Below are 18,031 nucleotides of genomic sequence, written 5' to 3' on the forward strand. Positions count from 1 at the left end.
TTGCTGTCCATAAATAAGTTTTTCACTTGCCTTTAATTTACATTTTTCTCTTCTTTTAACCCACCTAGATCCATGTAAAGCAAGCAAACCTTGTCAAAATGGCGCCACCTGTGTCAATAACAATGGCGGTTACACTTGCCAATGTAAGCCTGGCTATCAGGGGATAAACTGTGAACAAGGTAACTCATCGTAACTTAGTTCGGATAAAAATGTTATATAGTTGAAAATCATAGATAATTTTAAAATAGACAGGTATTTATATGCTGATACAAATACCCATGTGATTATGGAAGTGATTCTTTTAATGATGACCAGAAAAGAAAGGCAACGACTGAGAACCCATAGGTTGTATTCAGGAGTTTGTATTTCTCTTTCCCACTATTAAAAGAGATTTCTTAAAACAAAACGGTAAAAACGAACGATAAAATCCGACGTTTCGGAGTAGACATGACACCATTATCAAGGAAAAATATATATTAGATCATACAAATTAGCGCATTTAAAGCGATTTTGGCGCGAAGAATTAACATAAAAGGGTGCTAAGATTATGAAAATACTTTCGCACGAATGGAATGTGATTGCACGTGATTTGGCTTTCAAGCTCTCTTTAAAGCTCTTTCCTTGATAATGGAGTCATAACTATTCCGAAACGCAGGACTTTATTGTTCGTTTTTACCGTTTTTTTCCCAGTTATTGTATTAATAGCGGCGAACATTAACATCTAACGCTGAATTTTATTTCTAGATGCGAATGAGTGTATTACTAGACCTTGCATTAACGGAGGGATGTGCGAAAATCTGCCAGGAAGCTACAAATGCAAGTGTAGACAGGGATTCCTTGGCAAGCATTGCGAGATCGGTTGGTATATCAGTATGAAATTTGTTATGTTAATGGCCAAGGTAACGCACTTATCCAACTTGAATAACTTATCAATTTTTAGAAATAATATTTATTTATTTATTTATTTATTGATTGATTGACTGATTGATTGATTGATTACATTTCCTGTAATAAAGTGAGCGTTTAGTCTACGCAAAAATAGCCATATGATTTTCATACGTTTTTTCATCTGTCTTAGTCTTTGACGAATGTAAACATTACGAAGTTCTGAGTGACAGAATACGAGCTGCAGGAGTTCACAGAGGAAATACTTTAAAGTGTGATCAAAAGGACCTGGTAACGCCCAAATGGTACAGGTTTACTGGTGCAGCTGGCTCTCAGATGCCAACTTCCTGTGTTCCAAAGCATTACTGTGGAACCCATGCCCCTGGATGGCTAAGCGGCTCGCATCCAACAAGCGTCGGACAAGTTGTCAACGGCAAAGTGTGTTTCCATTGGAGTGGAAGTTGTTGCAATTGGCATGCTAACATCCAGATAAAGAAATGCACGGGGTTTTACGTGTATAAGCTGGCAAGGACACCTGTATGCTGGTTGCGTTACTGTGGAAATGCAGGGTTTGGTATGTGGTAAACTTTGCTCTTGCCACTGTTGCAATACAAAACATTATAGATTACATTAAGCAAACAGCTTGGATTAAATGGTTATTTCTTCCTTATCTGAGTTTTTTATACAATCTGAACTCTACGGGCATCTAACAAGCTTAGTCATGAATAAATATGCCACACGATCTAAGAATTACAAAAATCAAGCCTGCTCAACGTTTCGATATCATCAATGATAAAAGTCCGTAAATAAAGTTGCAAACGTTAAATTAAGAGTGCAAAAATTTAGCATACGGCATTTTTTGTGCGAAAACCTTTAAAATGCTTTCGTGCAAATTGAATCACTGTACACGTTAAATTCAATTTGTGGGACGATATTTTATTTAAATAAGCATTGTGCACAAACAAGGGCGTTCCATCTATTAATTTCAACCGCTCTGAACTTACTCTTGCTTTTACAGTTTTATTGATTTTAATTCTTGATAATGATGTACAGACATCGAAACGACGAACCGCTCGCCAAATTCTTGGTATAACATTATTGAGGAGGATTTTCTTTTTTAATTCTTACTTTCCTAGATCCATGTAAAGCAAGCAAGCCTTGCCAAAACGGCGCCACCTGTGTTAATAACAATGGTGATTACACTTGTCTCTGTAAGCCTGGCTACCAGGGAAGAAATTGCGAGCAAGGCAAGTCAGCTGAGTTTTGTTTGAGAGTACCACATCATATGACACTGACTGTTGCAACATCATTTTTCAGAAACATAAGATTCTGAAATATCGAGAAAGAGATCCCGGACAAATAGACTTTATTTTAGGCCAATACTAAGGATCTGCTGAAAGACGCTTTACGGCTTCACATGTAGCAAAAAACGTAGAAGAATAATATGGTTAAAACTGGTTAAATTATATTTCATGCCAGCTTCTTTTGGCAAGTATTGTATAACGTGTAACCTTTGATTTTATTTCAAGATGTGAATGAATGTATCACTAAACCTTGTCTCAACGGTGGAACGTGTGAGAATCTACAGGGAAGCTACAGATGCAAGTGTAAACAGGGATTCCTCGGCAAGCATTGCGAGATCGGTTGGTATCTCATTTGGGAATTGTTATGAGTAAAAATAGAACTGTAACCAGGATAAGACATATTGGAATAAAAACGTTCTCTGGTTAAAAATATATTAAAGACATAAGCTTTCGGCTATCAGTCTATAGCCTTTAACGAATGAAAAATGTGGCGCGCAAGCGAAAATATATACGAATGGGGTGCGAAAAATTGAGAATAAAAACAAACGTGAAAAAAGCATGAAGATAAAAATGTAAATGAGGCCTGATTACAATAAAATAGAGTATTGCCTAGGCAACGGTTTTGAGTTGTTATCCGCGTCGACGGTTTTTGCTGTGCGCCAAGATTCTAGTGTTTTTCGAACGCGGTAATTGCCTTTGTCAATGACACAAGCATTGTCGAAATCAATGGAGTGATTGTTTTGCCACGCATGGTTGGCAACATTAGAGCCATTTGAATAGTTCTTCAAGTTTCGTTGATGTTCCTTTTTTCGGGTTTGGAAGCATCTTCCGGTTTCTCCTATGTAATTCCAAGGGCAGTCTTTACATGGAATTTTGTAAACAACATTACATTGAAAATCTGAGGGCTGTCTGAACTTTGGTGACGGGAATTCTTGTTGAAGGGTTTTAAGTGGTTTGTTGACAACTCGGATATCATTTTTGCGGAGTAATCTTGTGAGGGGCTCGGTTAGGCCGCTGATGTAAGGGAGACATGCAAAACCCTGGTACGTATTAGACGGATCAGCCCATTTGAAGAACATAGAAACCAGTTCTTCTGGTGGAGGAACTGTAGATGGGGGTGGCTTCTTATTGAGGATGTTAGAAATAACAGCCGGTGGGTAACCATTAGCTTCTAACGCGGCCCTAACATGATTGGTTTCACGTGTTTTTCCTTCAAAGCTGCTAGGGAGGTTGGATGCCCGGAACAGGAGGGTCGAGGCCGTGCTGATTTTGTGTTCTTTTGCATGATGGGAAGAGAAATCCAAATAACGGTCAGTATGGGTTGGCTTCCGAAATATATCAATAAAGGCAACTCCATTTCTTCTGGAAACCAAGGTGTCTAAGAAGGCAATTTGGCCGTTGTTTTCAAGTTCGATTGTGAAAGAAATTTTGGGATCACAGGCGTTAAGAGTATCGTGGAAGGAAGAAACGGCGTCCTTCTTGATAATCACAAAGCTGTCGTCAACATATCGTTTCCAAACCCTTGGTGGGACTGGTGAGGTACTGATAGCTAAATCCTCGATCACTTCCATACAGAGGTTAGTAACAATTGGGCTAACTGGACTGCCCATTGCACAGCCGAAGATCTGTTTGTATATGCAGTTATTATAGACAAAATAATTGTTTGAAAGAGTGAAATGATTTTAAGGAAAACGACCACTTTTTTAAGTTTAAAAAACATGTTTCGACAGAACTTCTGTCATCTTCAGTTGAATGAATGATTACAAAGCAAGTTGAATAATAAGTAGGCAAAAATGCTAATTAAGACAAATAGTAACAACAGAACGTGAAAAGGTGTAAATTAAAAGGATAATTTTAGATTTACATGGTGTAATTGCTGATTGAGACAAGGTAGTTCTTTTTTAATATGGATAGCCTCCTTTATCTTGAGTTGAAAGCTGGTAGTGGCGTGATCTAAAATATGAAAGCAGTCTATTGAACACAATGAGCGACAACGTTCAGAATTCTGAAGATGTTTGAAGATGTGAGAGGCCCTATCAACGGCTAAGTGCTCACGTACGCGTGTGGAAAAATGTCGGGAGGTTTCGCCGACATAACAGGCATTACAGCCCGCACATGTAAACTTATAAACTACACGTGAACGAAGCCCGCTGGGGATAGGGTCTTTCACACCAAAAAGGTTACCTATCTTAAAGGAAGAAAAAACTAATTTGATGTCTAAATCATTACAATAGCGTTTGATTAAGTGCCGAATCTTCTTCTGAGTGATGACAGAAAAATGGCCTATGTACGGCAGCTTAAAGTAAAACGTGGGCGAGGTGGTAAGGGGGTAGCCCCGGGGACAATGATTGCTATGGGCCCCAGTGATGTAACGGTTAACCACTTTTTCAATTAAATGGGCAGGGAAAAGGTTCTTTTTGAGAATTTCAGTAAGCTTGGTTATATCCTCGTGTAACCCCAACCAAGTGTTGTTGATCTTGTAGGCCCTGTCAACAAGAGTCCTAATGAGACCTACTTTGTATGAGTACGAGGTGAAGCTAAAATAATTAGTTAATAACCCAGTAAAGGTTTTCTTACGGTAAACCCTAGTTAGGAAGGAATTAGTGTCACTATTATCAATAAGAACATCTAGAAAGGGTAATTTGCGATTAAGTTCTTTTTCCATAGTAAACCTTATGTTGGGGTGCCTAGGGTTAATGTAGTCAAAAAATATAACAGCATCGTGCTCCGAGTGAAATAAACAAAAAGTGTCGTCAACATACCTACGATAAAATAAAATTTTAGAGCATTGAAAATTTTCCAACCATAGTTTTTCATGATGTCCCATAAAAAGATTGGCTAATACGGGAGCAAGGGGAGACCCCATGGCCACACCGTCAATTTGGTCATAGAAAGAACCGTTAAATAAGAAATGGGTCTGGGCGGTGGCTACAGTGAAAAGGCTTCTAAGTTCCGGTTTACTTAACTTAAGGTCAGGATTGCCCTCGGAAATGTAATTGACCGCCAGGTCAATACATTCCTCAAGAGGTATGTTAGTAAAGAGACTTTCCACATCGAAGGAAACCATAAATTTACCAAACATAGATAAAGATTGAATGTCCTGTACAAAAGTAAAAGTGTCTGTAGCACAGTGTTCAGTTGGGATGTGCGGCGCCAAAAGATTGCATAGATATTTGGCCAGGTTATAATTGTAGGTTCCAATAGAAGACACGATGGGGCGAAATGGCGGAGTTGAGTTAGGTCCAAAATCCTTGTGCATTTTGGGGAGGCCATAAATTCTTGCTGGTTGAGAGCCTTTGGGATAGATGTTTTCGTACACTTCGTTGGCAAGGTGACCATCTTTCTTTCTGCAGCGACTTCTCCGAAAGTTGAAGAAAGATGGTCACCTTGCCAACGAAGTGTACGAAAACATCTATCCCAAAGGCTCTCAACCAGCAAGAATTTATGGCCTCCCCACAATGCACAAGGATTTTGGACCTAACTCAACTCCGCCATTTCGCCCCATCGTGTCTTCTATTGGAACCTACAATTATAACCTGGCCAAATATCTATGCAATCTTTTGGCGCCGCACATCCCAACTGAACACTGTGCTACAGACACTTTTACTTTTGTACAGGACATTCAATCTTTATCTATGTTTGGTAAATTTATGGTTTCCTTCGATGTGGAAAGTCTCTTTACTAACATACCTCTTGAGGAATGTATTGACCTGGCGGTCAATTACATTTCCGAGGGCAATCCTGACCTTAAGTTAAGTAAACCGGAACTTAGAAGCCTTTTCACTGTAGCCACCGCCCAGACCCATTTCTTATTTAACGGTTCTTTCTATGACCAAATTGACGGTGTGGCCATGGGGTCTCCCCTTGCTCCCGTATTAGCCAATCTTTTTATGGGACATCATGAAAAACTATGGTTGGAAAATTTTCAATGCTCTAAAATTTTATTTTATCGTAGGTATGTTGACGACACTTTTTGTTTATTTCACTCGGAGCACGATGCTGTTATATTTTTTGACTACATTAACTCTAGGCACCCCAACATAAGGTTTACTATGGAAAAAGAACTTAATCGCAAATTACCCTTTCTAGATGTTCTTATTGATAATAGTGACACTAATTCCTTCCTAACTAGGGTTTACCGTAAGAAAACCTTTACTGGGTTATTAACTAATTATTTTAGCTTCACCTCGTACTCATACAAAGTAGGTCTCATTAGGACTCTTGTTGACAGGGCCTACAAGATCAACAACACTTGGTTGGGGTTACACGAGGATATAACCAAGCTTACTGAAATTCTCAAAAAGAACCTTTTCCCTGCCCATTTAATTGAAAAAGTGGTTAACCGTTACATCACTGGGGCCCATAGCAATCATTGTCCCCGGGGCTACCCCCTTACCACCTCGCCCACGTTTTACTTTAAGCTGCCGTACATAGGCCATTTTTCTGTCATCACTCAGAAGAAGATTCGGCACTTAATCAAACGCTATTGTAATGATTTAGACATCAAATTAGTTTTTTCTTCCTTTAAGATAGGTAACCTTTTTGGTGTGAAAGACCCTATCCCCAGCGGGCTTCGTTCACGTGTAGTTTATAAGTTTACATGTGCGGGCTGTAATGCCTGTTATGTCGGCGAAACCTCCCGACATTTTTCCACACGCGTACGTGAGCACTTAGCCGTTGATAGGGCCTCTCACATCTTCAAACATCTTCAGAATTCTGAACGTTGTCGCTCATTGTGTTCAATAGACTGCTTTCATATTTTAGATCACGCCACTACCAGCTTTCAACTCAAGATAAAGGAGGCTATCCATATTAAAAAAGAACTACCTTGCCTCAATCAGCAATTACACCATGTAAATCTAAAATTATCCTTTTAATTTACACCTTTTCACGTTCTGTTGTTACTATTTGTCTTAATTAGCATTTTTGCCTACTTATTATTCAACTTGCTTTGTAATCATTCATTCAACTGAAGATGACAGAAGTTCTGTCGAAACATGTTTTTTAAACTTAAAAAAGTGGTCGTTTTCCTTAAAATCATTTCACTCTTTCAAACAATTATTTGTCTATAATAACTGCATATACAAACAGATCTTCGGCTGTGCAATGAGCAGTCCAGTTAGCCCAATTGTTGCTAACCTCTGTATGGAAGTGATCGAGGATTTAGCTATCAGTACCTCACCAGTCCCACCAAGGGTTTGGAAACGATATGTTGACGACAGCTTTGTGATTATCAAGAAGGACGCCGTTTCTTCCTTCCACGATACTCTTAACGCCTGTGATCCCAAAATTTCTTTCACAATCGAACTTGAAAACAACGGCCAAATTGCCTTCTTAGACACCTTGGTTTCCAGAAGAAATGGAGTTGCCTTTATTGATATATTTCGGAAGCCAACCCATACTGACCGTTATTTGGATTTCTCTTCCCATCATGCAAAAGAACACAAAATCAGCACGGCCTCGACCCTCCTGTTCCGGGCATCCAACCTCCCTAGCAGCTTTGAAGGAAAAACACGTGAAACCAATCATGTTAGGGCCGCGTTAGAAGCTAATGGTTACCCACCGGCTGTTATTTCTAACATCCTCAATAAGAAGCCACCCCCATCTACAGTTCCTCCACCAGAAGAACTGGTTTCTATGTTCTTCAAATGGGCTGATCCGTCTAATACGTACCAGGGTTTTGCATGTCTCCCTTACATCAGCGGCCTAACCGAGCCCCTCACAAGATTACTCCGCAAAAATGATATCCGAGTTGTCAACAAACCACTTAAAACCCTTCAACAAGAATTCCCGTCACCAAAGTTCAGACAGCCCTCAGATTTTCAATGTAATGTTGTTTACAAAATTCCATGTAAAGACTGCCCTTGGAATTACATAGGAGAAACCGGAAGATGCTTCCAAACCCGAAAAAAGGAACATCAACGAAACTTGAAGAACTATTCAAATGGCTCTAATGTTGCCAACCATGCGTGGCAAAACAATCACTCCATTGATTTCGACAATGCTTGTGTCATTGACAAAGGCAATTACCGCGTTCGAAAAACACTAGAATCTTGGCGCACAGCAAAAACCGTCGACGCGGATAACAACTCAAAACTGTTGCCTAGGCAATACTCTATTTTATTGTAATCAGGCCTCATTTACATTTTTATCTTCATGCTTTTTTCACGTTTGTTTTTATTCTCAATTTTTCGCACCCCATTCGTATATATTTTCGCTTGCGCGCCACATTTTTCATTCGTTAAAGGCTATAGACTGATAGCCGAAAGCTTATGTTTTTAATATATTTTTAACCAGGGAATTGTTATGTTTATTGTAATAGTAACTTAGTAAGCCAGACTTGTAGTGAGCTTGGATAATTTACTTCCTTTTTAGAAACATCATTTCCATCCTCATCTCCTGTAATTAAGTGAGGGTTTAATTTACGCAAAAGCAGGGAAGCCTTTCTGATGTGATTTTCACACTGTTATTAATCTGTCTTAGTGTTTGACGAATGTAAACATCACGAAGTTCTGAATGACAGAATACGAGCTGCAGGAGTTCAAAGAGGAAACACTTTAAAGTGTGACCAAAAGGACCTGGTAACACCCAAATGGTACAGGTTTACTGGTGCGGCTGGTACTCGGATGCCAACTTCCTGTGTTCCCAAACATTACTGTGGAACCCATGCCCCAGGATGGGTAAGTGGCTCGCATCCAACAAAGATCGGAGACACTGTCAACGCCAAGGTGTGCTTCCATTGGGCCAGTAGCTGTTGCAATTGGAATGCTAATATCCAGATAAAGAGGTGCAACGGCTTCTACGTGTACCGGTTAGCAAGGACTCCAGTCTGTTGGCTTCGTTACTGTGGAAATGCAGGATTTGGTGAGTGCAGTGTTGATGTTATTGTTGTTAACGTTGTTGCTACTGCTGCTGCTGATTAGGGTCATTAAAATACCAAACAAAAGAATGATACTTTTGATTTGAATTCTTGAGTGACAGATTATGGTCTATTCAGTTTTGTAATTATTGTTGGCTAAATAAGCAAAGAAGGCAAGGAAATCTACTGGAGGCAGTCATATGTTAATTAATCTATGTTATGTTTCATAAACTATCACAGATCCGTGCAAAGCAAGCAAACCTTGTCAAAATGGCGCCACCTGTGTGACTAACAACGACGGTTATACCTGCCTTTGCAAACCTGGCTATCAAGGGAAGAACTGCGAACAAGGTAATAGTTTCCACAATGTCGTCTTTTACAAACTATCCGACTTATGGAGAAAATCTTTGTAACTTTCCAGATCAATTAAAATTCTAATAGGTCAACAGAAAAAACGCACTTCTGTTTTTACGTTTTACCTTTCTTTGCTCCTAATAAAACAAGTTATACTATTATTTATATCAAAAACAAGATCTCTTGTAGTTTACCTCCTTAGATTTTTGTTATTGCATAAAAAGGTACGAAGAAAGGTGACAGTAATTTTACAGGTTGCATATTAATTAATTTAGATGAGCTAAAAGACCATTATGGACCTCTTTTAGCTACCGAATACTCATGATGACGGACCCAGCTCTCAAATGCGAACACTATGCTCTGTCTCTTGGTGTCCGTATTAGAGATTGAACTGTATTTAAATTAGAGGGATCATTTGATTTTCAGATGTCAATGAATGTATCACCAGACCTTGTGTTAACGGTGGAACATGCGAGAATCTACAAGGAAGCTACAGATGCAAATGCAGACCGGGATTTCTCGGGAAACACTGCGAGACAGGTTCATATAAACACAGTGCTGAATTTGCACATTTAAGTCAGGAGGTTATTAATTGTTAAATTCATCTGTCACGTTGGATAAAAATGTATAATAAAATATCAGAAATGCACAACCTCCATTATGCGACCTTAAACGACAAGAAAACGTTTCATTTCTGTTTGCAACTCAGGTTCATTCTGTTTACAGTAGGTATAGTAGGTATAGTAGTTTAAAGTTAAGATCCAAGGTAATTTTTTATTAGGCACAGGAACATATCAATTCTTGTCATCCATCAAATATTTTTGCTGGCGAGCGATTGGTCTAAATAAGTCACGTGACCGAATATTCCCCAGCTCAAACTGGGGAATATCCGAGAATATTCCCCAATTTTCAAAACTGCGCGTATTGCGAAAAAGAACTGAAGGTAATAAACACAATAGCCTCCATTTGGCGCGAAAATATGCTCGGATATTTGTCCTTGGACATTATCTGTTCCTTGAAGCTCACAGTTTTCCACTAGCTAAGCTCTCGGAAAACTGTTCACCTCTCGGAACTGATAATGTCTACGGACAAATATCCTAGCATATTTTCGCGCCAAATGGAGGCTATTGTTTATATATTTCTTTCAGTGTTCGATGAATGTTTGCATTATGAGAAACTGGATGACAGATTGAGAGCAGCCAGTGTCCACAGAGGTAACACCCTAAAGTGTGACCAGAAAGATCTGGTAACGCCCAAATGGTACAGATTTACTGGAGCAGCTGGAACTATGATGCCCACTTCCTGTGTTCCAAAACATTACTGTGGAACGCACGCACCGGGTTGGCTAAGCGGTTCGCATCCGACAGAGGTTGGTGAAACCGTCAATGGAAAAGTGTGTTTTCACTGGAGCAGCAACTGTTGCCTCTGGCACGCTAACATTCAGATTAAGAAATGCAACGGGTTCTATGTCTACAAACTGGCAAGGACTCCTGTATGCTGGCTTCGATACTGCGGCAACGCTGGTTTTGGTAAGTTAAGTACTTCTGTAAGCGATGACATTTTTATGATCTGAAAATTACACTAACCTACTGGTTTTCTCAATGATCAGACGAGTGCACTGCAAATAAACCCTGCAAGAATGGTGCAACGTGCGTCGCAAAACAAGATGGTTATTCTTGCATCTGCAAACCAGGCTTTGAAGGAAAGAACTGCGAAACAGGTTAATAACTGTGCTTTCTCGTTGCTTACGTAACCTTAGCTTTCAAGTTTTTGAACTTAACGTTAGGCTTATATAAACTAAACTCTGTTATACACGGATTTACGGGATGCAATTGCATCCAAGGTTAATATTCAAAAAGTAAAGTTGTTGTTTTACTAGATGGTCATGAGTGATAACTTATTTACAAACAAAATCAATATTTTTTAGATGTGAATGAATGCCTTACAGTCAAACCCTGTAAGAACGGGGCCACATGTGTGAACACCGTTGGTGGGTATCAATGTAGTTGCCCCAGTGGTTTTCAAGGAAAACATTGTGATCAAGGTAATTTAAGAGCTGTCCCTGAAAATTATGTTATTTGGCTAATCTTGGTTAAGGTCTAGATTGTATTAGAAGGTTACAGGGTGGATATCTGAGAGTCTCAATGGGGTACTCGTTAGGCATAAAACGGGCCAAAAATGTAGTACAACCAATTGTAAAAAAGACGAAAAATATGGGGCGTTGGCAAATCAAGAGCTACAGCAACAGCAACAGCAACAACAAACAGGGGACGATCATAAAGAAACGACAGGTTTTGATTTGAAACTAAACGCTCTATTAGCTGAGCCTTCTTTAAAACTTAACCTGAGCTGCAACTATCCACTCGAGGCCACAATGCTGCTGATTTAAAGTTTGCACAGCGTTATACAGTCTCTTTATGTGTGAAGCGTTCTAATTTTGTTATGATTTATTTCCAGACGTCAATGAGTGTTCCACAAGCAAGCCGTGTAAAAATGGCGCCACCTGTGTCAACAGCGTTGGTGGATTTCAATGTTCTTGCCCCCCTGAATTCACAGGAAAACATTGCGACCAAGGTTTTCCACAATGTCTATTAAAGTGTTCATTTTGATTACACTATTTTTTTGATCAAACTATTTTTTAAATCATTTTTTCCTTTTTTATCATTTAAAAAATTCTCATTTTCCAGATGTAAACGAGTGTGCAACAGCTAAACCGTGCAAGAATGGTGCCACGTGTGTTAACACTGTTGGCGGATATCAATGCCTCTGCTCACCCGGATTCACAGGAAAACATTGTGACCAAGGTTTTACCTAATTGATTGTAGGCTACTAAATACTATACATTCATCGATTGGTCAATGAAAGAAAGATTTATTTCTATCATGACTTAGCCAAAACAAAAAAAAAAAAAAGACTAAAATGTTTAGCTCAGTATTGCATGCACTACCAACTTATTGAAAGAAAAAGTCTAATAGGTAATGGAGTTTCGTGGGGAACTGTATTCAAGAGCTATGTGTAACAGATAGTCAGCCTAGCCAGAACAAAGTAGTAACTTATCATGGTATTATATTTATGTCTATTTATTTATGCCTATTTAGCGCTAAAAAAATATCCATATCTGTGAATGCAAATGTCGGCTAACACCTTATTGCAGCTACCGTCAAAATTTATTCTTTGTACTGCAACATGTCGGTTTCTCCTTTCAGATGTGAATGAATGTTTAACGACAAAGCCATGTAAAAATGGTGCCACCTGTGTGAACAGCGTTGGTGGATATCAATGTCTCTGCATCCCGGGATTCATAGGAAAACATTGCGATCAAGGTTCTTTATGTCCCTTTTGTTTGTTTGAAGGCTGACTAAATACTATGTATTTATCGATTGATCGATGAACGAGCAGGTTTATGTTTATCCATGTACTGCGTTCATTCGTTCGTTCACTTATTCACCCATTAATCCATCCATCCATCCATCCTTGCTTCCATCCATCCAACCATCAACACAACTACCCACTGACCCATCAACTTACCCATTAATCCATCGATCGATCCATCGATCGACCCATCGATCCGTCCGTCCGTTCATTGATTCATTCAATCTGTTTATTTGCCTCTTTTACTCAATGTACCGTATTTATAAATATTTTAATGTGAGGCGAGGTGACCTCTGGAAACCATCAGGCTTTTAGTTGAGGCCACCTCGTATGTAACAATACGGTTACATAAGTAGTGCAACAGTGTGCGGGTTTGCCAGTTCAGAAATTATTTTACTAAACACTCTGCAGTTTTTTCTTAAAATTGGGAAAACTTGACAATCAAGTGATTGTAACAGGAAGAGAATTCCAGATCTTTGGACCTTGGTAAATAATTGTGAATTTTTTTTAGATTAGTCCGGCAATGATGCACGCGATAATTATTGGCTGTTCTGGTACTATAGCCATGAATTTGACAGTCTGTAAAAAACAACTTGAAAAACAATGGATGCAACAGGTTGTTATGATAATAGTACATAAATTTAGCTATTTGAAACGTCCATCCGTCCATCCGTCCGTCCGTGCGTTCATCCATCCATCCGTCCATCCATACATCCATCTATTATATCATTTTCATAATAGCAAACCTATTGGTATGTTAACCAGTCTAAGCCGTTTTATTATCACGGTATATAAAATTTTCAATTTCGCTCTAATGATATAGATATAGTTGGACAAATAACTATCATGATTGTAAAAATCTTTATTTTCAGATGTGAACGAGTGTGCACTAGCGAAACTATGCAAGAATGGTGCCACGTGTGTTAACACTGTCGGTGGATACCAATGTCTCTGCCCACCCGAATTCACAGGAAAACATTGCGACCAAGGTTTTTTGTAACTACGCTTCTGCTAGTTTTGATCGTAGGCTACTAAATACTATACATTAATCGATTGGTCGATGAAAGACCAGGTTTAGTTTTATCGTGACGTCATAAAGTTGCCAAAAATTATCCGATAAATTAAACAATGAGATGCTGAGCTATTATACACTGTAGCATATGCCACCAATTAGTTCAGTGAAGAAGATTCATTTCAACTTGAGTTTTGTGGAGAGCTGTAGTCAAGAGCTCTATGTATTATATTGTCTACATGGCCAGTTTCTTACTATGCCAGAACAGAGTAGTAACTTATCATGCATGACTTATTTGGAATGACGTCTTTGACTCCTATTTAGCGCTGTAAACCGTACATATCTTTGAATACAAATTTCGGTTAAAACATTATTGCAGCTACTGTCGTAATTGGTCGTTAACTCAGTGCAACACAATTCGGTTTCTCCTTTCAGATGTAGATGAATGTTTAACAACCAAGCCATGTAAAAATGGCGCCGCCTGTGTTAACAGCGTTGGTGGATTTCAGTGTCTTTGCATCCCGGGATTCACAGGAATACTTTGCGATCAAGGTTCTTTACGTTCCTCCTACTTGTGTGTAGGCTACTTAATACTATGCATTTAACGATTAATCGATGAAAAAGCAGGTTTATGTTTATTCATGTAACACCGTTCGTTCCTTTGATCACTCATTAACGCATCCATCTATCCATCCATCCATCCATCCATCCATCCATCCAAACTAGTTCTAGAACATTTAGCTATCAATAGTAAATAAGGAACTTATATTGTGTGTACTATTTTCTGTACGGATTTTATGTAAATTAGATGTTAATATTGCTGTATATTTCAATTTGATAAAGTGTCCTATTTAAATGAAAGATTCCATTCCATTCCATCCATCCACCCATCCATCAATTCCGCATCATTCTCAACATAGCAAAGCAAGAAACTATGAACATAGTCACTGTAGCAAACCTATTGGTAGGCTAACCAGTCTAAGCCGTTTTATTATAATTATGCTTTTTCATGATTCAGATATAGTAATGCATATAAATACCATAATTTAATATCGACGTATAAACATGTGGAAAGAATTGCACATATTGCTAGATAAACCAACTATTGTTAATGCATGGTTCACTCATCTATTCTAATAACTATCAAAAATCATCTATTTCACATTAGATGTTGACGAATGTATCACGAGACCTTGTTTAAATGGTGGTACCTGCCAGAATCAGTACGGTAGTTACAGCTGTGTTTGCAAACGGGGATATACTGGCAAACACTGCGAAACAAGTAAGTTAAATTGGGATAATACCTGCTGATAAAAAACAAATACAATTAACTTTAAAAATGCAATTTTAGAATTTTAAAAAGAAGGCAGAAAGAAACGCATAAAATTGACAGCAACTGAAAGTTATTTTGCGCTCTCTTGTACTGATTAAAAAAAATGCGCTTCCTAAGTAAGAAATAAATCAAAATCAATAGCAACTCAGTCAATTGTGTTTTAGCGCGATTGGTGTTGGTTGCTTACAATTGATTTAAAATCTACGTTGGCTTATGGCTCAGTGTCGGAGCGGTGTACAGGAGGTAATGGGCTCAGCGCCCGTTTGGGACATTTTTTCTCTTTATGAGTGCTTGCTGCAACCGCATTACATCTTCCTCGCGAACCTTTTAACGTATGTAATCAAAATGGTCATCGTTACCCCTGAGCAAGATTTACTGAAGTCCAAAGAATAGACGTTCATGCTGAAAGGATACTGATAGGCTAAAAATCCTAACATTTAGATGGGTTTCCCTGAAATGCTCTGAGAATAAAAAATCATGGAAATCGCATGCGCGCAGTGACGTTATAACATGAAAGCTGGCATCCCTTATTTGGAAATAGCCGGAAGACCGTGTTGGAACTCAGTGGCAGCCGTTCGATGTTGAAAAACGTTCACGGATTTTGGCTACTTTCTTCCATCTTGGGAGGGAAAAAATTCACTTCTGCTTGTCGTTTTTTAGAAATCGCAGTAATTTACATAATTTTCTGTGACTAAATAAGAGATGATTTCTAGCCTAACGTTTTCCTTCTAAAGGTGAAGGAAAAGCTACATGTACATTCAATAGCTCTGCTAGATACATTGGGGAGCCATGGCATACAAAAAGATAGTTCCATTTACTTATTCTAATTTCCATATATTTACTTTAAATGTCGCCTCAGAAATCGACGAATGTAAGTCGTACACGATTCTTGACGAGAAGGACCGTGCTGCGGGATACAGTGGTAACACTGATAAGTGCGATGAAAGAGAAATAGCAACACCAGCTTGGTATCGTTTCTCTGGTGACTCTGGAGACAAGATGGCAGACACTTGTGTTCCGACGTCGCACTGTGGAACGCATTCGCCCGGCTGGTTGAAAGGAGCTCATCCTGTAAAGGAAGGAGAAATCGTCCAAAGGAAGGTTTGCTTCCACTTTGGCTCCCGGTGCTGTAAGTGGAATGCTAAAATAAAGGTGAAAAAGTGCAAGGGATTCTTTGTGTATGAGCTCCAAAGGACCCCTGGTTGTAATTTACGTTACTGTGGAAATTCTGGCCAAGGTAAGCAGAAACTAGTTATTTATCTATCTATTTTTCAAATATTGCACTACGTCGGAGGGTATTAGGGAGCATAGCTTAATGTTGCAATGATAGCAGCAGCTACTCCCAAAGTAATTGTTTAGGAGTTCGAAACGTCATGGTCAGATAATTATTATAATAGTCCAACGACGACCTATGATTATTATTATTATTATTACTGTTCCCAGTCTTAGAAAGTAATTGATCGCGAATAAGCACGCAAATCACGTGGAATAAACTGGCTTGAGAAAATAAAAAAAGAGATTTAGTTAACAAAAGACTTACCAACTGTAAATAGTGCAATAAGTCTGTTTATCAGTCCGTCCGTCCTACCGTCTGCCTGTCTATTTGTCTGACTTTTTGTTTCTCTTTTTTGTTGTTTTAATGAACGGTATTTCTAACCGCAGCTGTCAATGAATGCGTTGTGGCAAAGCCATGCAAGAATGGTGCGACATGTGTTGATTTGAAAAATGGATATCAATGCCTGTGTAAACCAGGATTTATAGGAAAGGACTGTGAACAAGGTGATGCACTCATGAAATAAACATAATATAATAAAGTAAACATAGTACATAGATATCATACCACTGAAGTTATCAGTTGAAGCACTTCATTTTGTTTTAATTCCATGCCTTCCATTTAACCCTATTTTTGTGTATGAATAACAACTTTCCTGACTGATTTGTCTTTCAGACGTGGACGAGTGCCTAACAGCCCAACCATGTGCGAATGGTGCTACCTGCGTTAACACCATCGGTGGTTATCAATGTCAGTGTTCCAGTGGTTTTGAAGGTCAAGATTGCGACCAAGGTAAAAATAATTGAGTCTAGGAGTTCTCTGGATACATCCTTATGCAATATAAATAGAAAAGGATGAAAAAAAAATGTGTTTCATCGCAATTTCAAGCACCGAGAAGACGCAGCATTGATAGTCTGCGGAGTAGTTTTTCATGTTCTTTGAGGTGTTTGGAAATTTGACGAAATACAAAGTATAGAGAAAACTAGAGCTATGACATGAAAATCGTAAAGTTTTATGTTTATTACATGAATGTCCACTAATCAAACCACCATTAGGACCACGATTTCCTTTGCTTGAAGTTGTTGAGATATTTATGAGTTTGAGACTTTCAATAGCATATCTTATTACTTCATTTCTTAGATATAGATGAATGCAAAACAAGTACTACATGTAAGAATGGTGCCACGTGTGTTAACACTATTGGTGGATATAAATGTCATTGTTCAAGTGGATACAAAGGACAACATTGTGATCAAGGTACGTCTCAGTGCTTTTCGTTATTTCGTGACATGTATTTGCCAACTTTTGAACAGAATCAAGAGAAGTAATATACAGATTTAGATATAGATTTAGCCAAGCGTAAAAGCGAAGCTCCAGGGCCGGGTTTTCAAGGCCCGCTTTAGATACTAGCCCAGATAAAACGAGAATTTTGATTTGAGTTTTGTACTTTTTCATTGAGGTTTTCTGTATATTGTTTGGCCTTCTGTTTTGAATTGAATAATCTCAAAAGACACAAAACAAAGGCAGTGAAAAGCATTTGTATACAAGAAATATTTATACTGCTTCTGATAACTTTTAATCCTGGGTTAGCGTTAACCGTCTTTCAAACAAGCTTGCGCTGGCCCCGTTTACTACAAGT

General features: G+C 38.7%; 1 protein-coding gene across 1 annotated transcript in view; it reads left to right on the forward strand.

The window, feature by feature from the left end:
- Nucleotides 1–18,031, forward strand: part of LOC145488602 (uncharacterized) — a 40,611-nt gene that overhangs the window by 8,456 nt on the left and 14,124 nt on the right. Inside the window, exons 12-32 of the mRNA XM_081467490.1 lie at nt 69–179; nt 745–858; nt 1,079–1,459; nt 2,022–2,132; nt 2,415–2,528; nt 8,673–9,053; nt 9,289–9,399; nt 9,829–9,942; nt 10,551–10,931; nt 11,012–11,122; nt 11,330–11,446; nt 11,860–11,976; nt 12,090–12,206; nt 12,609–12,725; nt 13,647–13,763; nt 14,222–14,338; nt 14,955–15,068; nt 15,979–16,356; nt 16,782–16,898; nt 17,068–17,184; nt 17,533–17,649. Of these exons, the coding sequence (XP_081323616.1) occupies nt 69–179; nt 745–858; nt 1,079–1,459; nt 2,022–2,132; nt 2,415–2,528; nt 8,673–9,053; nt 9,289–9,399; nt 9,829–9,942; nt 10,551–10,931; nt 11,012–11,122; nt 11,330–11,446; nt 11,860–11,976; nt 12,090–12,206; nt 12,609–12,725; nt 13,647–13,763; nt 14,222–14,338; nt 14,955–15,068; nt 15,979–16,356; nt 16,782–16,898; nt 17,068–17,184; nt 17,533–17,649 (3,474 nt within the window). The remainder of the gene's footprint in view (nt 1–68; nt 180–744; nt 859–1,078; nt 1,460–2,021; nt 2,133–2,414; nt 2,529–8,672; nt 9,054–9,288; nt 9,400–9,828; nt 9,943–10,550; nt 10,932–11,011; nt 11,123–11,329; nt 11,447–11,859; nt 11,977–12,089; nt 12,207–12,608; nt 12,726–13,646; nt 13,764–14,221; nt 14,339–14,954; nt 15,069–15,978; nt 16,357–16,781; nt 16,899–17,067; nt 17,185–17,532; nt 17,650–18,031) is intronic.

The sequence above is a fragment of the Orbicella franksi genome, chromosome 5, assembly GCF_964199315.1.
Source record: "Orbicella franksi chromosome 5, jaOrbFran1.1, whole genome shotgun sequence".
NCBI classification, from domain to species: Eukaryota; Metazoa; Cnidaria; class Anthozoa; order Scleractinia; family Merulinidae; genus Orbicella; species Orbicella franksi.